A 27,609-nucleotide genomic window follows, 5' to 3' on the forward strand; every position below is an offset into this window, starting at 1 on the left:
GCGACGCCTTGGTCGGTTTTGATTTGGCCTCTTTGTTTAAGAAAGAGCATCACCAGTCGAAAACCTTTCGTACAAACGTTTGATGGTGTTCTTAGAAGGCGCACTTTTCACATTATTTAATTTTTTATACTCACGTTAAGTTTTCACAATTGACTTCTTTTGTTGAATGTAAATTTCAACAATTTGGGAGCGCTCGCGTGGCGTGTACTGTTTCATGGTAAAAATCTGCTTGGACTGACGCTTCCAGCGCGGTATGTCATTAAGCGATCTGACGTCTCTGTCAAAAGATACAGGGTTGCCAGATGAGTCCGTCGAGTATTGGCAACACTGTATATTCATATGTATCACCTTCAGTTTCGACTTGAACATCTTTGTTTTCCTTGGCCGCTCTTCATCCACTCCTGACTTTGTTTGCGGCTCTCGGAGTCAAAGCCTCATCTCCAGCGATTAGCCGACTCATACAATCTGCGGCGATGACTCTGAATGCAGGACTCAAAATCTTTGCAGATCGATTTTCGCCCTAGTTTTCAGAGGTTCCTTCGAAAACCCGAATAAAACACAAACCAAACGTGCTGCCAACTTTAAACTTAGACTGAAACTAAAAAATGGTTCCGTCTTTCCATTTATATGCTTAGGAATAATTATCTAAATTTCCAGAAGTTAATTGACCCAACTAGTATAAAAGATATAGGGGTGAAATCTTCCAAAAAAAAGTTAATTATTCTTCGATAAAGCGCAAACAAAGATCGAATTAATCTTTCTTGCATAAAGTTAAGGGTATGTAAAATTTACAGTGACAATATATTTTGGTGCTTGGGAAATAGGATATTTAAAAACACTATTAACTTGCCGCCAAAAGATCAGTCTTCCCAATTCAATTGAAGGATTTTCTAAAAGTTAATGATAGCTTTACGATAAAGGGCTGGCATTTGGTGTTGGTCGCTGATACTTGTCGTAAGCGAGGGTTGTTTGGAAAGTCCATGCAAAGTCAGAGAGAGTAGCATCTCTTGGAAGAACAAACACCAAGTTTCAGCCAAATCGGTTTATTCCTTTTTGTATGGCATTCGTTTGATTCGAGCAAGTAGAGAGTCTTTGTTTTTCAATCACGGCATTGCACCAGCTCACGCCTCAGCAATTGTAATCGCAAAGTTAATAGAATTAGGGTTCCAACTCATTTCAAATCTCTTCTCGACTCCAGACTTAGCTCTCTCGGATCCCTCGGTCTACCATTTGTTCACCAATTTGATTAAATAGCTGTCGGTGAAAAAGATTTTATTCAAATCTGAACCAATTCGATTATTCGGAAGGGATCAACAACTAGAAAGTGTATAAGTCTATAGTAAAGTATAAGCCTAAAGGGAGACTATGTTGAAAAATAAAAACGGTTCGCCCCGAACATTTAAGCAGTTTTTTTTTGTTGCACAGACTTTTCAAACGACCCTCGTACGCTCTTCTTTTAGAACAGCGTCAGTCAATTTCTAATTTAATAGCCACTCCTATTATTCTCAAGCGGACAAAATTTATACGTCCTCTGATACAAATTTTCTGTGGGCTTACGTAAAGAAAATATGCCGAAATATAATTTTTATAATTTCTTTCCATCTTTTATCTTTTATTTAATTATCTTCTTTATCGAAATAGTCGCATCTGAAGTGCAAAAATAATACGGAAGTCGCGTGCAAATTACCCACAAATCATTACCAACACATAAGCCCTTCGTCGACTGCCGCCTGAACTTAAACTTGCTTCTTGCATCATGCATCATGCATCTTGTTACTTGCAACTTGCAACGCACGTCACATAACGGTTCGTGTTTGTTTATATGATATCCTTGTTGTTGTCACATGAAGTGAAATATTTGCACTCTGCTCTCATCGCGCCGCTGCCTGTCTGCGTGGAATGTTAATGCGTAAGGTTAATCTCGGCTGACTGTACTAAAAAAATGTTAAGTCACTGCATTAAAAAAAGTGGGCTAAGAAGCTACAGCTGCATGCTGTCAACTAATGCCACCAAACATTCAACTAGACAACCAGCACTGGGGTCTGCAGTTATTGTAGACTTTGTTACTCAGTTTCATAATTCAAATATCTAAATTATGTATGTGCATTGACCTTTTCGCTGGAACAACAGAAGCGCGAGCAGAAGGGGAACAATAACAGAATTGTGTTGTTTACATTCTCTTAGTCTTGCAGATTTCTATCGCAACAACAGACTGGTACAGATTACATATGTAACTGGGCATGTATGTATGCTGCATGTGTATTAGTTAGTTCATTTGTTATACCTGAGTGTCAATTCGCGCCAACAGCAAAGGCACTAACCTTTGCAGTTTGAGCAGCGGCGTCACTCACGTCTTGAGTGTGGTTATGTGAGATTTTGCACTCGACTGCTGGTTGTTGATGGTGGTTGGCTGTGTGTTCTATGTGTGCACTCTTGTTTTACATATCATTTGGTTGAAGTGTTTGTGCTGTTTGTTATTGCTTTTGTTAGTTCATTTTGCCACACACACACAGATCTCTTGTCTATTCTATTTGTGCAAGTATCTTTGCTTAGATGCGCTCTGATTTCAATTGTGGCATTTGCATTTTGTTATCTTTTAATTTCTCCAGTGTTCGCTGACTGCCTGCTGCCTGGCTATTGTTTTGTGAATGTGGTTGTTGTTGCCAATGGATCTAATGCACAATGGAGTTGTTGTCAATATCGCATTTCCAATTCTGTTTACAGAATATCTCCCCGCTTTTTTTTTGCTTCGAGCGTAATGATGGGCATTACAGTTCTTAGAAAAGTTAATTAGAATTCAACGCTTTATTCTTCGTGATGAGTGGGGGTACAAAGCGTGTGGGGCTTTACTGTTAAAAGTTCATTGAGTTAATCGAATATATAGAATTCCTTCAATAGCAACGCTATTTACATATTTATGTCTGTGGATATAATCAATAATATTTATATTGTTCGCTTTAATGATACGTAAATATGTGTAGAGCTGACACAATTCTTATTAAATCTCTTTTCACGTTGGCTCTTTTGTTGTGCTGTGTTAAAGCATTTCTTTTCAAGTGCTTTCGATTGCCACCATAGTTTGAGTGGACCGTCGACCACTTACAATGACGCCACGATACGTTTAGAGTGAAACACTTGCACGTATCGGAAGGGGTAGAGAGGAAAATATTCTATTACCAATTAATTAATTCATTATTATGCACTGAATTTTGAACATAATTTCTTTACATATTTGGTCATCTTTAACCATACAAATCGTATCGTTTCAATAATATTTAATTATTATGCACTGAATTTTGAACATAATTTCTTTACATATTTGGTCATCTTTAACCATACAAATCGTATCGTTTCAATAATATTTAATTAGGGGCCTGCTCTGCGTTTTGTGTTTCCATTCACGCGCCTTTACACAAACAAATACGCTTACCGCAAGCTCGTCATGTGATAGAATGAAATGTTCTAAAGGGTGTTCTCCTTGAAAGTAAAACAATATTTTTTTTTTTAAGGAAAAACTACGTTTCTATGTGCATACCTGTGTAAAAATGTGACCTGCCTTCTCATAGGCCTATCTTTTAAAGTCAGAGAAAGGAAAGCACAAACCTAATACAAGTATAATGGCCGGCCACTGGGTATGATAAGAATAAATCCAAAAATAGAGTAAAAAAAAAAATTTAAAGAAAGAAAGAAAAAAATGAAAATAAAAAAATTTAAAAAAAAGAAAAAAAATTAAAAAAGAAAACAAAAAAATCAAAACAAAAAAAATATGAAAAGAAAGAAAAAAAAAAATTAAGAAAAAGAAGAAAAAAAAATTTGTAAAAATAGAGTAAAAAAAAAAAATTAAAAAAAAAAAAAATTAAAAGAAAGAAAGAAAAAAATGAAAAGAAAGCAAAAAATGAAAAGAAAGAAAAAAATGAAAAGATAGAAAAAAAATTAAAAAAAAATGTAAAAAAAGGAAAAAAAAAAATTAAAAAAGAAAAGAAAAAAAATATGAAAAGAAAGAAAAAAAATAAAAAAAAAGAAATAAAAATTAAAAAAAAAAAAGAAATAAAAATTACGAAAAGAACCAAAAAATTTTAAAAAAGAAAAAAAAAAGTAGAATTTAATTTAATTTATTTAATTAAACACTTTTTTGTTAAGCCAAAACTTGTCAACGTGTGATGCACCTTTGTTTTTGCGCTGCCAGTTTATAAGTGTGAGGTGTACGTCGTTTGTTGTTTGTTTGACTGGGGTTCTCCTCCAATTTGTGGTGTCCAGCTTAGCGTTGCTCCGCAAATGGAGAGACTTATAATTTTATGATGCCTTCAAACGACTAACGGTTTTTTTATGAGGAGAGTTTACCGTTGTCTGCCGAGGATCGATCGCTGTTAGAAAGAACTTTTTCTAGCATTTGGTGTTTCATGAAGATTCGAATCTGTGCACCTCCTCAGGCACCAATCATTCAGCTACAGCTAATATAAAATAGAAATATTGAAAAGCAACGAGATTTTTCAGCTACTTCAAATTTGCACTTAGTATATAATAAACTTAATTCATAAAACTGCATACCAAGTTTTTTCTAGAAATTTGAATTCAAACCATTAAATAGTGATGAAAATTTTGTGGAATAATCCTAATTTTCGTATAAAGTTTGAAACTTAGATCTATATGGTTGTTTTTAGACAATGAACTGTACTTTTATAAAAAAACATGCACATTCGAGCAAAAAATAAAAGTAGTCAAAACTGGTAAAAATGTAGGTACATTAGAACGTACCGAAAAATAGTTCGCCGTACCGTACCTCCCGAGTCTGATGTAGTTAAGCAAGATAATTTCGAAATTTGTTTTTTTTTTTATATTATATAAAGTCTTCATTTACAGTCCGTTCTTAAAGTATGACGTATCGATGTTTTTGTGTCAAGGATACCATTTTTTAGTTCAAATTTTCCGTTACCTCAAGTACCCTGTACTAGTACTTGCCCTCTAGATCCCAATATCACACTAATACTAATAGGAGGAGGTGCCCTTTGGCACAAACAAAAAATTTATTCCGAAACAAAAAAATCGACCTATCAAACTTCAAATTCCGACGATATGACGGTAAATGCAAAACGGCGAACTCTTTTTGAATCTCTCTTTGAATCTTTGGCCCAAAATTAAATTTTGGTTTCAAAGTCTCTTTGTAAAAACTCGAACATGTACGAAATAAATAAACTAATTAAATAAAAAATATTTTGAAAAAGTATTAATTTTATTTATAAAAAAATACTCGATTTTTTGAAAGTATTTTCAAATCGGTACATCTCTCGTTAATCTTAGAATTTTTCGGAAATATTTGGCGGAAATCTTATAAAATTTTATAAATCCTTTAATTCTGGTAGAAAAATAGCAACTTTTTTGCTACTTTAATGAAGCACCCTACTCTACACATATCATGTGAATTTTGCTTGAGGGGTTATATACCTTGTGGTCCGGTGAAATTAGCGAAAGTTGGGTTTTTTTAAAGATATGTAGCAATAATTTTATTGTATAAAAGTTTTTATTATTGGATATTACAATGTTTAAAGAAAAAAAAGGCTTTGTTTGTGTAAAAATATTTAAAAATGGCGGAGTTATGGCGTTTTCCCCCAAGACCCTGTTTTTGGAAGAGGCTTGCGGTGGACGCGATTCAAGTCCACCAAGTCAACTGAAATCAAAAAATCGAAAAGATTTCATTAGTATAGGGTTATATCTTCTTAGTGAACGATCAATATATTAAATATTTTGATTTTTGTGAAAATAGGAACATGTTTTTAAAAAACTCCACTTCTACAGTCCTAAAATTGGCATTAAAAAATTCATATCTGCAAAATAAAAATTTATACATAAAAAGTTGATCGTTCACTAAGAGGCGACATCAATTACGAACAATTTAAAAAAAAAAATTATAAAAATCGGTTGAATACTTTTTTTGCAATCGCGTCCACCGCAAAAGCATTTTTGGAAAAACACGTTTTTGAGATAATCGCGTTTAAAGTTTCAAGCGCCGCATGAGGCCGTACGCTCAGGACGTGACGACGCACAATTTAAAACGCTGTAACTTTCGATCTATTGCTCAGATCTCTATGAAATTTTTGGAAAATGTTCTCAAGGGATTGTACTTTACGATAAAGAAATAAAATTTATTTTAATTTTTTTGAAAAACACAAGGTATATAACCCCTTAATTGTACTTTCGTTTGAATTTGTAACTTGAGAACCGACGAAAATACTGTTAGGCACTTAATTCAATATTCCATAGCACAAGCTTCTCTGATTGCCTATCCAGATGATATCACTAATTTCCTTCAATAGTTTCATAACTCAAAAAACTCAAAAATTCTAGAAAAGCAGCCAAATAAAAGTAAAGACGATTCCTTCGTTATTGGATTTCACTCTCCCAAAAATTTCCGCTTCAACTTAATGATGCCGGTTTGTGCGCTTCGACATGGAAACTACGATTTGGTTCAGTGTATATTTGAATGATTGCATTTTCGATCAATAGTCCCAAGTGGCACAAACTGATAGTTTTTATCATAAAAGTGCCAATAAATCACAAGTCATAAAAAAGCAATAGCATGGAAATATTTGCTGTGATTTGTTGCTGTAATGACTAGCATAACACAAGCTTGCATATATTTAAATAAAAAGTACCACTTAGAAAATACTCGCTTTGCAAGAATACTTCTAAGACTCTCTGTATGTAGACTGTGGGGTTTGAAGATTTTGGATATTGGTAAATATTTTGTCGTTGCTTTTTTCAATTTTTATCGCTTATGATTGCGTACGCGTACCAATATCGGTGGTCATTGATATTTGTCAGTATTATTATTTTTAAAACTTGACAATTTTGACAATTTTTGGCGAGTTTCCGCTCTCTGCTGAACGAGCATACATACACATTAACACAAAACGACTGTCAATTAAAAGTTTGAGTACCTTAAATAATTTAAATTTGCGCATGACTTCCATGTGACAGAACGTGGCATGTGCCGGGATAGGGTGAAGAGCCACGGAGTGGGCAGTTGTGTTCGGCGCAAAGTGTCTTCGCATGAATATTTAATATGTGTATGTACATATGGGCTCGTGTATGCGTGAATGTGTGCATGTGTGTATGAGTGGCTGTATATACAGGGCCTTGCTTTGTGTTGCAACTCACGTACAGGTTGAGCACATTAAAATTAAATCAACGTTTAATTGCTTTTGTGTGGCGAAGTATGTATGTGTGTGTGTGCATGGGTTTGTTTGTGCCGGTAGTAGCGGCGGCGACAAAGGTTAAGGACGCTCGCATGTCAACATTTTGTTTACTGATCATAAACATGAGTTGACTTTGACTTGTAAACTTACACCAGTGAACTTAAAGTTAAAAGCGAACGCTAAAAATATTTATAAATTACTTTGTGCGTCGCTTCATAGACTTCCTTTTGTCTTTTGAGTACTTTGCGCATATTGAATAAGTTTTTTTTTTGTCAAAATTTTCAAAAAATTCCTGGCAGCTACTTTTTTTCGCCTCTGTTTGGTGAAAGCGATCAGCCAAAACATATTCAAAAGCTCTTAAATTTAGATTTGTTTGCGTATAAATACGAAATATTAAAGCATTGGCCGATTGCACAGCAGATATTCGCAAATTCACCACTGCAGCAGGTCGGCCAACTCGGCCTAGTTTATGGATGGTAATAAAATTTATTGTAAGCCATTGAGCCAAAAATGTAAAATTTTTTATTTCTCCTGTGCAAGTGCGTTTTGAAAAATGCAATGAGTGAATTTTTAATTGCGCATAAATATTATGGAAATAGTTTACACGCATGTGTGTGTGTGTATGCATGGCATTCAAATTTAAACTATAAGTCACAAAAAGCGTAACTCAAGACTAGGTAAAAATTATTAAGAAAAATTACACACACACACACACACGCTTGTAAATATTTCACCAATTTGCGCACTGATGCTCGTAAACGCTACAGTGCAACTGCTTAAGTGCTACTTTTTCCGACTTTAAATATTTTATATATGTATGTATATATTTAAATTTTTTTTGTGTGCATTTTTTATCGCCTGACAATGATTGCTTTTGTTTTTATTGCTGTTGTAACGCTTAGTAAAGGTTCATTGTCCAACTTGGCCAATATTGCTGTTTCACCTCAGAGCAATACTCTCTTATTAATTGCTTTTATTTCGCATCCTCAAATTCGTTTTGAAACGCCTCGTGATTGCACAATTAATTTTCCAAGCATTCATGTCGAAATCGTCTACTTGATTATCAGTTGCTTTATTGTATGCCATCGCAATTTAAGTGTTTCATAAAGATAATTTATGAGGCCGAAAATATTGCGTGAGCCGGACCATGTATCTCGACCGGTCGGTCTTTGGATGTGAGGAGGAAATGCCATAACTTAAGAATAATCCCCAGATAATATTTAATTTTTTAATAAAATATAAAACCCACTCATATCTTTTGCTTTAGGATTTCCCAATAAAGGCGTTTCGATTGTTGAAGTGGAATAAAAAAGATAAATAAATTTTTTTTAATATAAAATACAAACCAAATTTAAAACTAAAATAAAATAAAAAAGGAAAACAAAAACATAAAAGAAATTTAATGAAAAAGGTTTTAATCATTTAACAAACTAAAATAAAAAAATAGACAAAATAAAAAATCAGACCTTTAGCTTTAACTCTTTAATAAAACAAAATTTAAAAATATAAAATTAAAATTAATTTAAAAAAACCTAAGCATAAACATAAAAAAAATGTAAACAAAATGGTTTTTGCCATTTTACAAAATAAAAAAAAAAAAACAAAAAATGAAAAAATAGAAAAAAATAAGAGACAATTTTTTGGAAGAAATAATTTTGTCTAAAAAAAATTGTGTTTTTTGGAGGTACTATCAAATTAAAAAACAACAAAAAAAAATAAAATTAAATAAAAAAAAAATATTAAATTAAATAAAAATAAAATAAAAAATGAACAAATAATTTTGTACAAAAAAAAAATTGTGGTTTTTGGGGTACTGTCAAATAAAAAAACAATAAAAAATAAATAAAAAAAAAACAATAAAAAAATATTAAATTAAATAAGAGTAAAATAAAAAAATTACAAATAATTTTGTCTAAAAAAATTGTGTTTTTGGGGGTACTGTCAAATTATTGTAATAAACAACAAAAAATAAATTAAATTAAATAAAAAAAATATTAAATTAAATAAAAATAAAATAAAAAAATTAGCAAATAATTTTGTACAAGAAAAGAAATTTGTGGTTTTTGGAGGTACTGTCAAACAACAAAAAAAAAAAAAAAAAAAAAAATTAATAAAAATTAAATAAAAAAATTAAGGAATAATTTTGTACAAAAAAAAGAAAATTGTGGTTTTTGGAGATACTGTCAAATAAAAACAACAACAAAAATAAAAAATTAAAAAATATTAAATTAAATAAAAATGAAATAAAAAAATGTACAAATAATTTTGTCAAAAAAAAGTTGTGTTTTCAATTGTCAAATAAAAAAACAACAAACAATAAATAAAGTTAAATAAAAAAAAATTTTTATTAAATAAAAAAAAATTTTTATTAAATAAAAAAAAATTTTTATTAAATAAAAAAAAAAACAAAAAATTATTAAATTAAATAAAAATAAAATAAAAAATGTAAAATGAAAAAAAAAAAAAAAAAAAAAAAAAAAGAAAAACAAATATTTTTGCCAAAACAAAAATTGTTTAGAGCTACTTTCAAATTGGTCGGTAAAATATTAATAAAATAAAATATATTATTTTGTTTTTAATTCCCGCAAAAAAATCGTAATTTTTTTCAGGCATCCTACTACTGTACACAAATCATGTGAATTTAGCTTAATGTTATGAATTATTTAATGGTTTCAAACGGCTTCCGTTTGCTGACTTATCTTCAGGATTTCCGCGATTTCATCAGCATTTTCAACAGTTGGCCTATTTTCGATGTCTGGATCAGCACTTTGCTGTTGCATTCGATACTATATTGGTTCCTTAAAAATTACACGAAATTTGAATTTGAATTGAATTTTCGTTTTCTTGCTGCCATTTTAAAACGTAACAATAGAAACCGGCTTTACCAAACACTAAACTGTAAAGAACTTTTTCTGAAGAATAGAGTCATATTTAAATCGCCGTACAGTATGAGGCGAAGCAATGTATGTACACATCGTGAGATATGGCTAACTAAAGGCGCAAAATATTCCGAAAATTTTACTTCATCTAATATTTATTAGACATTTTTTTATTTATTTTTGTTAATTTTTTCATAATTTGTTTTTTATTTTTATTTAATTTTTTTCTGTTTTTTTATTTAATTTTTTTTTCTTTTTTCTTATTTTTTTTTTTTTCTTTTTTTTTATTTTTATTTAATTTTTTTCTCTTTTTTTATTTAATTTTTTTTTTCTTTTTTATTTAATTTTTTTTCTTTTTTTTTAATTTAATTTTTTTTTTGCATTGATTTTTGATTTTATTCTTATGTTTTTTTTTATTAAAAAAATTTTTTTTTGTTCAAATTTATTTTTTAAATTTTTATTTCGTTCCTAATTTTTATTTTGTTTTTAATTTTTTTAATTTATTTTTTTTACTTATTTTTTATTTTATTTTTTCTATTTTAATTTTTTGTTATATTTTTATTTTTTTGTATTTTTGTTTTTTTTTCTTAATTATTGTTATTTTTTATTTATTTATTTATTTTTTTTTTATTACTTCATCTTATATTAGAAATGTTGTTTTATTTTTATTAATTTTTTCTTAATTTGGTTTTAATTTTTATGTAATTTTTTTTAATTTAATTTTTTTTTCTTTCTTTTTTTTATTTTTTTATAAATTTTTTTTTTAATTTTTTTATTTAATTTTTATTTTGTTTTTAATTTTTTTAAAATTTATTTTTTTAAAATTAATTTTTTTATTTTATTTTTTCATTTTATTTTTTTGTTATTTTATTTGTTTTGTCTATTTTTATTTTTCTTCTATTTTCGTTTTTGTTTCTATTTTAATTTTTTTTATGTTTTTTTATTTTAATTTTTAAATTTATTTTTTAATCTTAAATTTGTTTTTAAAACGACCATACATACCGTTACGTAAGATTCAGACATTCTTCTGTGACTCTACTGCATATATCCCAATGCATTTGAGTAAAATGACCTGTATTATTTTGACTTTGAGGGCATCATCGGCCAATTGCGGCCAATTGTCATATACACTACGCATATCTATCTTTTATCTATGTGTAGTACTTCATGCCGCCTAACGATGTCTGTATTTTTTATTTGTTTATTACCTACTATTCAATTTATTATTTTATTATCCACCATTTTTTTGTCATTACTTATCACCTCAGTGAGAGATAACCGTACTTTCAAAAGGTTCATTACAAAGTATTATCACTTGCTGCGCGTGCTGCTGAATCGCATAACTTCCAATGCTGATTTGCTGATTTGGTATCAGTGACTGAAAGATAACAGAAGACAACTGAACCACATGGACTTCATAGTCCGTCAGCAACGACCAGTTACCGGATTCCATTAGAGAGCTTTATAGCTGGACATAAATCTAAATTCAGATTTTAGTATTTTTTGTGGGTAGAAATGTTTTTCTATTATTCAGAAGTGAACGAATCATTTTGATGGTTTTCTCTGTCTGCGAAAAGACTTTTTGAAATGTTCTCAAAATATTTTCAAGAAGTATGTAGTTATGCTCGTATATATTTTACACCTTCAATTTTTAGTTTAGTTTTATTTTGTAAAAAAAGTACTTTGAACAAAAATGCTTGAAATAGAAAATTTAAAGTATAAAAAAAAACTAAAAATATGTTCTGCTTATTCCGGTCCTCATTCCCTTATGGGACTTAGGGCATTAAAATAAATACTTGTTGATACTTCTTTGAAAAATTTGTGATCAACTTTTTTTCTTCTTTGCTTTTTGCTTATTTGATGATATCTCCAAATTTACGAGAGAAGAAAAAAATGATCTGGATTGTCGTTCTCAGCGACTGATTTATTTAGAAATTGGATGAAATGGATCTTGGGCGTGTTAGGCTGTATACTAGTCTTATTTATTAAATTTATTCAAGAGGTTGGCCTTAAGAAAACATATTTTTTGTTGCTTTCACCTAAATTCCTAAAGAAATTAGAAGCCTATTTTATTTAATATTTATCAAAGCTGGACTTTTGTAACTTCACTAACATTAAACTTATTAAATCAAATTAATTTAATTAAAACATAACTATTTTTTGTAGGACCCCCAAAAACATACTAAAAATAAATAAATGTAAAAAAGAAGAAAAAAATTAAAATAAAAAAATTTAAAAAAATAAAAAAAAAAAAAATTTAAAAAAATAAAAAAAATATATAAAAAAAATATAAAAAAAATAAAAAAAAAATAAAAAAAAATATAATAAAAATAAAAAAAAAATATAAAAAAAAAATATAAAAAAAAATAAAAAAAAAATATAAAAAAAATAAAAAAAAATTTTGTTAAATTAAAAAAAAACTTAGAAAAACAACAAAAAAATTAAAAAAAAACATTACAAAAAAATAAAAAAAACAACATTACAAAAAAAAATAAAAAAAACAACATTACAAAAAAAAATAAAAAAAACATTAAAAAAAATAAAAAATTAAAAAAAATAAAAAATTGAAAAAAAATTAAAAAAATTAAAAAATAAATAATAAAAAATCCAAAAAAGTAAAAAAACAAAGATTAAAAAATAAAAAAAAAAAGAAATTAAAAAACAAAGATTACACTAGTCTACAAGGAAAAGTATCCGAAATAATTTAAACTAATATCTGCTTCTCTGTCCATGCAAAATTCGGATTGATAACTGAAATTAATTTATTAGTTAGAGTTTTCGAGATATCCTAACCTAAAAGTGCAAAAAACCCCATTTTTGCCCATATTTGAGGTTATGTAGCCTTGCAGATGTTTTCTTTCACCAAAATTAAAGGATGGCATCTTTAAATACAATCCTTCTTTTTTCAAATGGCGTTTTGTTTGCTCAAATATCATTTTTTTTCGCAGAGATATCGCATTTTGAAATTTTCATGTTTCGAAATTTTCCTATACCTGAAAATCGATTAAGATAACATAGACATGATATAGTCGCTTACTAATTTTCTTGGGTTTGAGGGCCTGAAATATATGGATTAATAGTATGTAAATTTGGAGTTTGTGGGAAAGCCTGCTTGCGGTTATGTGGGTTAGCCTGCTCGCGGTATGATAGGGGTGGTTTCTAGGGGTTAGGGCTGTGTGTGACTCGGTACCCAAAGGTTAGATAGTGTAGGGATGTGGTGAGTCAGCACACTTATGGTGTGAGACAAAATTTTAAGAAAAATAAGACTCAATTCAAGAAAATTAGTAATCGAATATATCATGTCTATGTTATCTTAATCGATTTTCAGGTGTAGGAAAATTTCGAAACATGAAAATTTCAAAATGCGATATCTCTGCGAAAAAAAATGATATTTGAGCAAACAAAACGCCATTTGAAAAAAGAAGGATTGTATTTAAAGATGCCATCCTTTAATTTTGGTGAAAGTAAACATCTGCAAGGCTACATAACCTCAAATATGGGCAAAAATAGGGTTTTTTGCACTTTTAGGTTAGGATATCTCGAAAACTCAAACTAATAGAGCAATTCTGAGGCCAGATTTGGATTCAGCGCATCATAAACCTTCGGAAATATATAGTCTGGTTTCTGGGTCTGAATGTTGGTTAAATTTTGTCGGCCTGTGTTATAGGGGGAAAAAATTAAAAAAAAAAAAAAAATACATTAAAAAAATATAGAAAACATTAAAAAAATATAGAAAAAAATAATAAAAATGAAATTTTAAAAAAATATAGAAAAATTTAAAAAAATAAAAAAATAAAAAAAAACAAGTTTAAAAAAATTATCTTGTTTTCATTTTTTTTGTGAATTGCAGGCATGTGGCACAGATGTACGAAAAAAGCGGAACTTCTAGCTAAAATCAATTCAATTCATTGCAAATTAATTAGGTAGACTGAACACATACATACATATGTATATATGTACTTTATATAAAGCTAAGATGTACAAACTATTTATGCATCTATACGAAAGCACGTACACAAATACTTAAAATTTTTTACTGACTTTGCACTATACATACATATGTACATACTATACTTAATTTATCTTATCTACTGGCAATACTTTATTTCATTAACTAATCAGCTCATGGGCCATTGAAATCTTATCGTAAAATTTATTTTGTGCCTATATCGGCCATTCCATTGACGCCATTTATGAGAAGACATTCGTTTGATAGAAATTTATTTAATTAAACCTGGGCTGCTTACCGCTAATCTGATAATAAATTTTAATATTGTACGCTGTTTAAGCTTTGTGTGCAACCCAAAAGCTTATCGCCCTACTAACACACTTTGTTAGATTAATGGCTAAGGCTAGCTATAGCTGTCATTAAATTTAAAATAATACGAAAAAAAAATTTTTATTGAACAGCCCTAAAAACACAACATATTATATAAATTTTAGCTTTCATATTTAAATAATAATAAATATAATAATATTAAAAAAAAAAAAATTAAATAATATAAAAAAATTTAGTACCATAAAAATTAAATACTATGGCAAAAATTAAGTAGTATAAAAAAAATGAAACAATATAAGACATTAAAAAAAAAATAAATAGCATAAAAAAATTAAGTATTATAAAAAAAATTAAATATTATAGAAAAATTAAATAATATAATAAATAATATAAAAAAGTAAAAAACAAACATAATTAAGAACACTGTTATCTCTTCCGACATAGACTATCATGTAAGTCTTCCATCACCACCCTTACTATTCTCCTGTTCACTCCCAACTAGGGAAGAATGGAAGACAAATCTTACCGAAATCGATGGCCCTCTGATTATATATACAGATGGTTCAAAACAAGACGGAAAAGTGGGATTTGGAATCTTTTCCAATTCCCCTCACATCAATCTATCATTTAGATTACCCGACTACTGTAGCGTATTCCAAGCGGAAGTATGCGCTATCTGGTATGCTGCGAAAACTCTCTTAGAAAATAGAATATCACTAGAGGATATCCGCTTTTTCACCGACAGTCAAGCGGCCGTTCGAGCACTCAGCTCTTCTTATACCCACTCAGATGTGGTTCGATCCTGTCTCTTATCTCTTAACGAGATAAGTGTTCAGAATTCTGTCCAAGTTATCTGGATACCGGGTCACAGTGGATTCGAAGGTAACTGCAAAGCTGATGAGCTCGCAAGAGCTGGAGCTGCGCAATCATATGTTAGTGACTTACCCACAATCCACATTCCGCTCTCAACATGTAAAATGCTCATCGATCGAGAATTTCACAGCATTGCTGATCGGAGGTGGCGAGTGGAAACTACTTGCGTTACGACCAGACAAATCTGGCCATCCTACAATCTGAAACAGACAAAAACCTTTATAAGTCTTTCGAAACACGAACTAAGGCATATAACATCTCTTATCACCGGCCACTGCCTTTTGGGCACTCACGCACGTTGGCTCGGGGTTCCTCAAAACGACCTGTGTAGATACTGCGAGGACGAAGATGAAGCATCGAGCAGACATTTGCTGTGCAGTTGTCCGGGTCTAGCCAGAAGTCGACTCGCTCTTCTAGGCTCTCCAACAATTGACAATCTTTCAGTACTCTCGGACCTGAAAATCGAATCTCTCATCAAATTTTCGAAACGAATTAATATCTTTGACCAAAATCTACAATAAAAATCTCGGTTAGGTGGGGAAATCATTTAAAATAATGAGCTCTAGGGCAACACAACGGACCCAACTTGCGGTCTATGTGGCACTCCGATGCGGGGTCACCCTTAAACCAACCAACCAACCAACATAATTAAGTAATAAAAAAATAATAATAAAAAAAAAAAATTTAATAAAAAATTTAATAATATAAAAAAACCTTACTACCTAAAAATTTAAATAACATAGAAAATAATGGCATACAAAAATTTTAAATAAAATAAAAAAACAAAGAATATAAAAAAATTAAATTATATAAAAAAATTAAATAATATAAACAACTAAATAACATAAAAAAATTAAATAATATAAAAAAATCAAATAATATACAAAAACAGAAATTTAATAATATAAAATTTTTTAAATAACTGAAAACAATTAAATAGTTTAAAAAAATGTAAATAGAAAGAGTTTATTAATATTCCCTAAAATTAAATAATTAAAAACAATAAAGAAAAGAAATAAAATAATAAAAAAAGAAATAAAATAACATTAAAAAAAAGATAATATACAAAAGAAATAAAATAATATTAAAAATTTAAGTGATACAAAAATAAGTAAACAAAAATTTGTAATATATAAAAAATTAAATAATAATAAAAAAATTTTATAAAATGAAAAAAATGTAATAGTTTTGGGGCAAGAATGTAAATATTTTTGCTCGAGCAAGAAATGAAAATTTTAAAATGCTTCACTAATTAAAGAAAGGTAAACTCCTTGGAAACTACGTTGTAAGCTAACTTCGTAAATTTGTGACTCCTCACGTTTATATCTGATACAAAAAAGGATCTCTTCTAAAGTCTTAGGATAGGTTAGGTTATAATGGCTGGCCGAAGGCACGCTGAAACCATTTTTGTGGATACCGTAAAGTACAAAATCTTATTTTACATCTCTTTTTTAATTATTTAGTTGAAAAATGTTCATAAAATTTCGAAATTCTTAGTGCAGTTACTGCAAGTCCAGCACGATATTCAAAGCAATAAAGGTTTACCTTTCTAGGGTTAAACAACATTTTTTCATTTCATAAGATCGTCGAGCAGTAGTTACTTGAAAAATTTGAGAGTTTTGGCTGCCAGCAGAGCCACCTGTATGCCAGCGCTTCATTACTTGTAATGGACCTTACAACAGGGATAGACAAACTCTGCGCATTTGCCATTGTAAAAGCCAAATAAATGTGCGTTATGCAAATGCAATGAAATATTTCAACGCAATTAAATATTTTTAAAGGATAAATATAATTTCAGTAAAAATTATTTTAAAAAATGTTTGGATAAATTTACCGAAGAATACATTTTTTTTTCTTAAAATATTATTAATTAGTTTAGCCAATAAAAATTGTATTTATTTCAAAACACTTAAATTTTCCTTAATTGCTTTTTAAATTAAAATTTCGATTTTTTTCTCATTAATTTTTACAGTTTTATGGGTGTGTGCGTACAAGAAGGCCAGCTGCATGCGCTGACTGAGTACATCGAAGGCGGTTCGCTGGAGCAGCTGCTGGCTAACCAAGAGGCCGTGCTGACTGCTGGAATGAAATTAAGACTGGCGCTGGGTATAGCCAACGGTATGGCGTATGTGCATGATGCGGGCATTTTCCATCGCGATTTAACAAGCAAAGTGCGTGAAAAATTTTAAAAATAATAAAATGCAATTTTCAAGTAATTTCCGTTATTTTTAGAATGTGTTAATTCGCAATATGCCTGATGGGCAGTTTGATGCAGTGGTAGGCGACTTTGGTTTGGCTGCAAAAATACCAGATAAGCAGTAAGTTTACTTTATACTTATTAACTAAATATTATCTTAAATTGCTAAATTAATATGTATTTAGAAAATTTGATTTAAAAATGTTGTAGGTGCGTAACTGAGTTTATTAATAAAAATATAAAAAAAATTAAAGAAAATAATAATAAATAAAAACAATAAATAAATAAGCTAAGTAATTAAAAAAAAAAAAAATTAAAAAAAAAATTAAAAAAAAAAAATTTAAAATAAGCAATAAATAAATAAACAAATAAAAAAATAACAAAAAACAAAAATAAATAAAAAAAAAATAAATAAAAAAAAATTAAAAAGAAATAAAAAAAATAAAAAAAAAATAAAAAAAATTAAAAAAAATAATAAATAAAAACAATAAATAAATAAGCAAAATAAAAAAAAATTAAAAAAAATATACAAAATAAATTAAAAAAGTAAAAAAAAAAAAATAAAAAAGTAAATAAATAAGAGAAATAAAATACAATAAAAAAATAAACAAATTTGTTTTAATTTAAAACAAAGAAAAATTAAAAGAAAAGAAGAAAAAAGGGATTTGAAATGTTGTGGGTGCGTTACTTAGTTTATAAAAAAAGGATGGATAAAAAAATTATCTTAAATTGCTAAATTATTATTTATTTAAAAAATTTGATTTCAAAATGTCGTGGGTGCGTAACTAAGTTTATTAACACAGCATTGCTGATCGGAGGTGGCGAGTGGAAACTACTTGCGGTACGACCAGACAAATCTGGCCATCCTACAATCTGAAACAGACAAAAACCTTTATAAGTCTTTCGAAACACGAACTTAGGCATATAATATCTCTTATCACCGGCCACTGCCTTTTGGGCACTCACGCACGTCGGCTCGGGGTTCCTCAAAACGACCTGTGCAGACAGGGTCGTAGAGAGCATATCCGGGCCCGGGGGAAAATCCGGGTCCCGGGGGAAAATTGCAAATGCGGGCCCTTTCAAATGATGTCTAATTCATATAAATACGTATAATCTCGAGTCCGGACCCCTCTGATAACTCCGGGCCCGGGGGAAAAAGTACCCGATCAATATAAAAAAAATAAATAAACAAATACTAAAAAATAAATAAATAAAAACAATAAATACTAAAAAAACAAATAAATAAAAACAATAAATACTAAAAAAAAAAATAAATAAAAAAAGATAAATAAATTAACTAAGTATATTAAATAAAAAAAAAATAAGTAAATAAATACTAAAAAAAATTGATGAAAAAAAGTAAAAAAAAAAACACAAAAAAATTAAATAAGAGAAATGAAATACAATAAAAACTAAAATAAAAAAATTAATAAATATGTTTTAATTAAAAACAAAGAAAATTAAAAGCAGAAAAAAAAGAATAAAGGAAGGAAGGAAGAAAATTAAATGAAGAAAATTAAAAAAAAAGATTAAAAAAAAAAATTAAAAATAAAAAAAAGACAAAGATTAAAAAAAAAACAAGATTACAAATAAAAAAAATTTTTTTTAGTATTTATAAAACGATAGTAGTACATTCCGCGGAAATGTAGTAGTAGCGCTTAATAATTTCAAAAGCTGTTTCATTTGTCTTGCTACAGCTTTTCATCAAAACCACTTAATTCGACCTAGCGCTTTTTACCTACCAATCGCTAAACTGCTTATATTCAATGCATCCAATTTAAAAATTTCTGTTAAGCAAAAACTTCTAATGTCGAAAAAATGCGGTTATCAAATGTGTAACAGACAAATACAGTGACTAAATCGTGTAATCGGACAAACAGCACTTCGTTTTTCAAATCACTCGAAAAATATGCAGGATATCTCCTTAATTTTGATCTCAAGCTCTCTCAAGGAAGCCTTGCAGACTGAATGGAGAAAAATCGAGTCTACTTTTTGTTAAAAACTGGTACTGCTTTTTGTCCGATTATGCGATTTAGCCACTGTATGTATAGCTAAAAGTTAGAATATATTCTGTTGGTCAATATTTTCTTGTCAAACTGATTTTAACGCATTTTTCTAGCGGCAAAACACGCCTAGACACGGTTGGTTCACCATATTGGGTAAGCCCCGAGTGCCTGAAGGGTCAGTGGTACGACCAGACGAGTGATGTCTTCTCGTTTGGCATTATACAATGCGAGATAATAGCGCGCATTGTCGCCGATCCGGATGTGATGCCACGCACCGACGCATTCGGCCTAGATTATTTAGCCTTCGCCGAGCTGTGCCCCATGGATACACCTGCTGTATTTTTGAGATTGGCATTCTACTGTTGCATCGTAAGTTTATTCACTTTGTAAATTATGTAAATTATACTGACATTTTTTCTTCATTCTCCTATACTCTTAGTATGAAGCCAAAAGCCGACCGACTTTTCATGATGCTATTAAAAAGCTGAAGCAAATGTTGCAGGAATATGAAAATGGCTGCAATGGCGACTGCAGTGCAGCGTTGAATTCATCGAGCCCGCCGAATTCACTTGAATTAAATGGATCACTTAGCGGCAGTAGCATGACAGCCATGCAAGCTGGAAACCAAAATCAAGCGGCGAGTCACAAGAACGGCTGCATGCAACAATGCTACTCAAGCAATTCACTTCAAGATGCTGGCTGCTGTAGCTGTCGCAAGAGCACTTCGTCGAAAGCGGCGCCGGTTGTTCAAACCGCACCTGCTGGGTCGTTGTCACCACGGCATTACAACGAATTAGATGAGAGCGGCTTTCGTTTTCCTAATGGCAAAGGCGGCGATGGCACTGGCTGCAGCACAACGCCCTATCAGACACCAAATGGCTCGTCAGCGGAATACAACGAATTTGAGTATCGTGTACTGGAGACTCGAGTGCGTCGTGTCACTAAAAAGCTCGAGGCCGATCTGCAATTACAGCAGCATCGTCGCTCGTTTAGCGAAAACATCATTCACTTCCCCCTGCACACTACGCCCAGCGACAAAGCGCGCTGCCATCAAATGCAACGGCAGCGCTCATCCACACACTCACCAACACCACCCGCACAGGCGCGCATAAATGGCGGAAGCGAGAAGGCAGCATCGGTGCAGTCTAGTGTTGCCACCGTCACGGCCGACATTACACAAACAGCGGCGGCTACGAAACAACAGCCGACGCCGCAAACCGCTGCACTGACTTTGCGCAAAGTGGCCGAGACAATGTGTTTGAAGGACCCACACTACAAACCCATCCGTTCCGATCACAATGGTGTGAAAAGCAATCCATTCACTACGCTGGCGCAATTGCGTGGCGTCAAGAAGATACTTGGCGCAAATCCCAAAACTTACGCCGCCGGTGTTGGAGATCTTTTCAGTTCATGTTTTGAGATGTCAGCACCGTTCTTCAAAGAGTTGGCGGCTGAGTTGGCTAAAAGCACAAACAAAACAGCGACGACAAGTGAAGTTGGCTGCGCTGTGGCTGCACGCTTGAGTGCTGGTGGCGTTGGTGGTGGTGGGCGTGGTTTGCCATCGACACCTAACGAACCAAAGAGCTTACCCACATCACCGCAGATGGCACGCAAATTGAGCGTTATCGAGTTGAAAGCAGCACATTGCAATGGCGCAGCAGTGCCAACAGCAGACTCGCCCGTCGCAGAGGAGGACGACGATTGTGACGATTGCGCGTCCGATGGTGAGCCTGATGGCGATGGCGGTGGGAACTGCGCCGATGCTGAGTCGAGCAGCGATGATTCCGCCGAACCACGCGCTCTGCACCTGTCCACACCAGCTGCGCGAAAATATCGTGCCAACTCGCTTTTCACACATCCACTCTTTTTGAGTAGTAGCGTCACAGGCAGCAGCAATGGCAATGCTAATCTGGATAAGTCTACGTCGACTGCTATAAATGCAACGGTGTCAACAGCAACGACCACCACGTGTGCGATGGCGTCATCGACTATTACTGCTGATGTGCCTGCAAACGCAATGGACTCCACTTCTGAGGATGGCTGTGAGCAACGCGATTCACCAAAAATAAAAGTCCCAGCAAATATTGTAGCATCTGCAAGCGCGTCGTCAACGCCACCGCCACCGCCGCCAATCACGTCGTTAGTAGCCACACCGGCATCCGTTTCGTCATGTACAGACTTTGAGCTGCATGAAATAAAACCCAGTGATTTGCTGCCAATTAAAGGTACACTCACGCGGCGCGATTCCATCGAGAGTGGATTCTACTCATGTTTCAACGAGGAATCTGATCCGGCAATCACCAACTCAACCACATATCGGCAACTGAACTGCAGTGGCGGGGGCGGCAGTGGTGCCATGCCCTTCGCGTGCGGCAGCAATTGTTGCATTGAGCAACTGAAATCACAGCTGATGCTCGAGGCGGGTTCCAACAATGAAATCAAGTGAGTCACAATCCATATCAGCTTGCAAGAATATTTACTCGTAGGCTTTCGACACAAAAACAACTCTTCTTGCAAGCTGGTACATGCACTTTTAGGAAAATAGAAAATATTATTTTATTTTAATCAATATTCTGATTATTCATGTAGTGATAAATTGGCCAATCTGTGTCGTTGCTGTTACTACGCCTGCACTGGCTCGACAGCAGGCCTACAAGCACAACAAAACAATAGCGGCCAACTCTTCACTGACTCTTCGTCAAACTCTTCCTCGGTATTGCTGTTCGACCCTGAAATTAACACGGTGAATACCTCTTCATCTGCAGCATCCCTCTCGCACGAAGCGGCAGCGTTACGTTCCCTCGACGATCTGGAACTGCCCGACAGCGGACGCCCGCACCACCGACGCTACACCTGTCATCATCATCTCTTGGGTGCGACAAATCTGCATGACCCTAATGCCACAGCCACGGCAGCGTCGACCACCTCCATCGATATGGGCCTCATGAATCGTTTGGCACTGGACTCGGGCATACATTCGGTGCTGCAACGCAATAATTTTCCCGTCAACCAATTGCTCTATTGCAAAAATCGCACCTCTTCCATTTACACCGACAGTTCGGATGACATCAGCAGCTTGGCCGGCTCCGATTCGTTGCTGTGGGATGATCGCTCCTTCACTGCTATACCCAGCAAGCGATCTGAGCAAATCGCCACAATTGTTGAGTATTTCGAACGGAAGCGACAAGTACCTGAGATGGCGCCGCCCAGCCGCAATGCGTTTCTACGCAGCGGCAGCGGTACAACTACTAGTGCAGGCAGCACACACACAAGCACATCGAACAGTTCCGCCTCGACGGCTGCCGCAGCCGCAATGGCCGCTACCACATATGGTCTAAGCAATTTGGGATCGTACGATATGCGGCGCTATACAGACTTCAAGCGACATGCGACAATAAATACCGATTACGAAGCATTTTGTTTCGATTTAGATAAGAAACCGACACAGCAACGATTGACAGTGTGCGAGGGAGCTGTCAAGTCAAAGCTGCAAATATTCGACAAACTTAAGCAACAACAACAACAACAGCAGCAGCAGCGTATGCAGCAACAACAAACAACGACGTCAGCCTCAGCTCCAACGCAAGTCGCCAGCGGGGCGACGAATGCAGCTTCGTCGAAGTGAGGGCTCAAGGCAGCAGATAGCAGGCAGCAGGAACAAGTTATAAGCAAGCATACTGTAAATTGAGTTTGAGAGCAGCAATCAATGATTGTTGTGTTTTGTTTGTTTATCTGCAATTTCATAACGCATTTTTACAGTGATTTCATAGTTGTTATTGATTTGCGCACTGATTTAAAGAGTTGTAAACAGCGGGGGTTAATGTTTGGTTGCGTAAATGAGAGGTTGCAGCTGCGTTTAGGTGGGAAGCGGATTTGCGGCAAGTTAGCTTTGGCTATAGGAATTTAGTGAAAATTAGAGATTTACTTAGATAGAAAGGCAGGCGGGAAAGTGAAGCCTTGAGAATTAGGTTATAAAAAAAAAAGAAAATAATGAAAATCAAATAAGAAAAATGGATAGAAAGAGTTGGAAAAAAATGCACTTTAAGCAGTTTAAATAATTACCTATGTATACTACATATCTGATTTGTTGTTGCTGATGTAGCAACATAAAAAAATGTCTCATATAAAATAATTTTGGGAAATACCTGCGAAATGGCGGATATAAATTCGTGCAGTTCCGTTTAAAACGTGCCGCCAAACTGTAAATGAACTTTTTATGCTTAATTTTTTTTTTTTCAAATTATACAGTGATTGCAAAAAATCATTTTAATCATGCAACTTTCTCAGCTAAATGAAAAGTTTTTATGCGAAATAATTATTAACAATCTGCAATTCAATTTCAGAATATTTTCAGAAAAGTTTATGTTGATCGCTTCCAAAACAGGAGTATAACGAACTAAAATTTCCGTTAAATTTCAATAAAACTTGCAGTATATTTTTCCATGTCAATGTCAAATCTTAAAATAATGTTTATAAATTCGCATTCTTTTTCGGTTCTAAAAGTTAGTTTACAGTAAAAATTACGTCGTTCATATTTTCTCTAAATCAACAAGCAGCTGTAACTTTCTACAGCCAGTAACTAACTCAAAGAAAGTTGAAAGAAAAAAACAAAACAAACAAAAATGCCTTTTTGGCGTCAACCCTTCACAACTCTGTCACTTTTCATTATGTTTTATAAACCCATTTCCATTTCATATCATCATTGCCGCATCGAAGTCTTTTTTGTTGTTGTCAGCTTTTGTTCAGTTATGTCATAAAATTATTTGTTAGTTTGTAAAAATGCGTCAACCCTGCGAGCAAAACAAGAAAAAAATTAAGAATAATAAAAAAACAAAAAGAAAACCACTTAACAGTTACCACTTAAGTTCCCGCGCTATACAAATATAAAATATCAGTAATTTCAATTGAATAACTATATCTTCCTGTTCACAATACATATATCCATATATATATATATACACATTTATATGTATATACATACATACCCAATTATAAATATTGAAATATAAAAAATAAAGTTTTATACTCGTTAAGTGGAAACACACAAATCAATGATTTAATAAGGATTGATGGTGTATGTAAAGGAGTAAAGAAAAAGGAGAAAAACAAGAGAAAAAAACAAACAAAAAAACAATTGAAAGCCAAAATATTCTACTAACGTTTTAAGAAGCGAAGCTAAATGAAAAGCTGGAGTAAACAATTGTTGAGCAACTATGTTTTATTGAAAATGAATTAAAGAAGTAATGAAGTAATCAATTATTGAAGGAATGCAGTATTAACAAAAAAAAAAAAACAAAAAAAAAATTATAAAAATAAAATAAAATATATAAAAAGAGAGTGCATTCTGAAAAAACGGCAATTTTAAGACAAACAAGTAAATAAGTTTAGTAACTAAAATATTTTATTTATTACTACGCTGATGTGCGCTAAAAAAGCTGGTTGCTAAAAATAAGCTGTTCTTTTTTGTTAAGCGTTTCAAGTGTTTGAAAAAGGGAGGTGTGTTTCAAACTAAACTTGCAAATTAAAAATTATGTACTGTAATATTTAACGCTAGTTGCTCCCAGTAATTAAAATAAAAAAATTCTATTTGTGCAACTAACGCGCAAAAATTACTACCTTTTAGCGAACTGTTGTGCATAGAAGAACTAAACAAACAAAAAAACCAGTTAAGGCACGTAAAATTGTATTTCTTAAACTGGAGTAACACATCGCCCTTTCGATGCTGCAAAGACCAGTAACGATGTACGATGTTCATGTTTCCTAGTCCTTTACACTATTTAATTTTTGTTTCACATTTCTTTGTTTAGTTTTTATGCTGCTTGGCGCATATTTTCTTTATTATTGTTAGTCAATATGTTTTGTGGGTTCTAATGAAATTATAACGAAAAACGAAAATAACAATCTTGTATACTCCAATGGCAAAGCTATGAAAAAAAAAATACAAATAAAATTGCAATTTAATTTTTATATTTTTTAAGTATTTATTCACATGCCACAAATGGGCTTGCTAAAACTAATTTCCTTTACACAAAGATTTAAGTCATTTAAATAATTATTTTTATATTTTTTATTTGAAATAAAATATTTATGCGCGATTTGTAACAAAAAAAAAAAATATATATAATTTTTTCCAAGCAGCCATGCAACAAAACGCATTCTTTAATAAAAATCGTTTTCAAAACGCTGAAGGCGTAAACTCGTAAATCGTAAAAAAAATTAAAAAATTAAAAAATTTGTTACTTTGAAATGAAGTGAAATGAAGGATTGTCAATACACGTTTTTTATGATGAATCCTGCAAAAAATGAAGTGTAACCAAGGCATATTAAGCGGGGAGTGGCACTAATGCAAAGAGAGATCAACTGTAGCTATTTTGTTGAAAACTTTTGCTCGATTGATCGATGCCAAAATTGTCTATTGTTGAGGAAATTAAAACAACAAAAAAATGATAGATTTACAAGGTACTTAAAAAAAGATAAAAAAGCATCAACCTCAAAAATTAAAAACACAAAAATTTAAACGAAAACATCAACGTAAAAAAAATAAAATTAAAATTAAAAAAAAAAAGAAAGTGTTTAAAACTCAAACAAAATTAAAATTAAAAAAAAATTAAGAAAGTGTTTAAAAACAAACAAAATTAAAATTAAAAAAATTAAGAAAGGGTTAAAAAAACACGAAACTAAAATTAAAAAAAGTATTTTTTCTTTTAATTTCGCAGATGTTGTTTTTTTAATGTTTTCTTTATAATTCGTAGATAGATGTTGATAGGTGATTGATGTTTTTTTTTTAAATATTTTTTTTTTATTCAATTTTAATTTAAAAAAAGTTAAAAACAAACGTCAACCTCATCTGTATGCAAAATTAAAAAAAAGATAAAAATTAAGTATTTAAAAAAGTTGGAAAAAAATTAAAAAAAAACCAAAAACGTCATTTATCTGCAAAATTAAAGAAAAAATTAAATTTTTTTATTTAAAACTCATTTATTTGTGAAATTAAAATAATTATTTGTAATTTAAAACAATTAAAACAAAAACAGCAACGTCAATCTATCAGCAAAAGTAACATTTTTTTAATCTAAAAATTAATTTTAATTTTAATTTTGTTTAACTAAAAAAAAAAAAACTTTTTTAATTTTAATTTTGCGATAGATTGACGTTGCTGTTTTTGTTTTAATTTTTTTAAATGGCATATCAACGTCAATCTATCTGCAAAATTAAAATTAAAAAATTAAGAAAGTGTTAAAAAAAAACAAAATTAAAACGAGAAAAAGTATTTTTTCTATTAATTTCGCAGATGTTGCTTTTTTAATGTTTTCTTTACAGTTCTTTTTTTTAATTTTGCCGATAGAAGATGATAGGTGATTGAGTTTTTTTAAATATTTTTTTTTTTATTTAAACATTTTTTATTTTTAATATTTTTTTTTATTATTTTTTTATGTTCTTAATTTTTTTTAATTTGTGTTTGGTATCAATTTGGCCTCTAAATGGCTAAACTTTCTTTATAATATAATTTTCCAAAAAAAAATTTTTAATACAATATAAATAATTTAAAACCTATTTATTCGCAAAATTAAAAAAAGAAACCATTTAAAAAAATTAAAACAAAAATATCATCGTCAATCTATCTGCAATATTAAAATTAAAGGTGTTTTTTTAATATTTTCTTTATTTCCCTTTTATATTTAATTTTTGAGATAGATGATAGGTGATTAATGCTTTTTTAATATTTTTTTAATAAAAATTTTTTTTTCATATTTTTTTTAATATTTTTTTTTTTAATATTTTTATGTTCTTAATTTCTTTTGATTTGTTTTTGGTATCAAATTAGCCTCTAAATGGCCAAACTTTGTTTACAATGCTCTTAAAAAAATATAAAAAAAATATTTTTTTATTTAATTAAAAAAAACATCGACCTCATCTATCTGCATGCCACCACCCGTTCTGAAATGCCTTGGTTGTAACTTAAAAAAGAATTTATGTAAAGCAAAAAAACATTTATTTAAATTAATTGTCGATTAAATTGAATGCTGAAAACGAAATGTCAAATTGTCCGCATAAAAAGTTGCGATACGTAGAAAAAAGTATGCCAGTGTAAGTTCTACTGGTTAGCTCACAAGTTTAGCGTTAATTACTTTTGCTTTGAAACAACAAAAACACTGATTTCATCACCAGCGTTGATTTCGTT

General features: G+C 31.2%; 1 protein-coding gene across 1 annotated transcript in view; it reads left to right on the forward strand.

The window, feature by feature from the left end:
• Nucleotides 1–24,764, forward strand: part of LOC128855920 (uncharacterized) — a 45,663-nt gene extending 20,899 nt beyond the window's left edge. Inside the window, exons 2-6 of the mRNA XM_054091165.1 lie at nt 17,197–17,395; nt 17,457–17,542; nt 19,541–19,796; nt 19,867–21,869; nt 22,017–24,764. Coding sequence (XP_053947140.1) covers nt 17,197–17,395; nt 17,457–17,542; nt 19,541–19,796; nt 19,867–21,869; nt 22,017–23,052 — 3,580 coding nt within the window. The 3' untranslated portion in view covers nt 23,053–24,764. The remainder of the gene's footprint in view (nt 1–17,196; nt 17,396–17,456; nt 17,543–19,540; nt 19,797–19,866; nt 21,870–22,016) is intronic.
• The last annotated feature ends 2,845 nt before the right edge of the window (nt 24,765–27,609 follow it).

This window comes from Anastrepha ludens, chromosome 2 (genome assembly GCF_028408465.1).
Source record: "Anastrepha ludens isolate Willacy chromosome 2, idAnaLude1.1, whole genome shotgun sequence".
Classification (NCBI taxonomy): domain Eukaryota; kingdom Metazoa; phylum Arthropoda; class Insecta; order Diptera; family Tephritidae; genus Anastrepha; species Anastrepha ludens.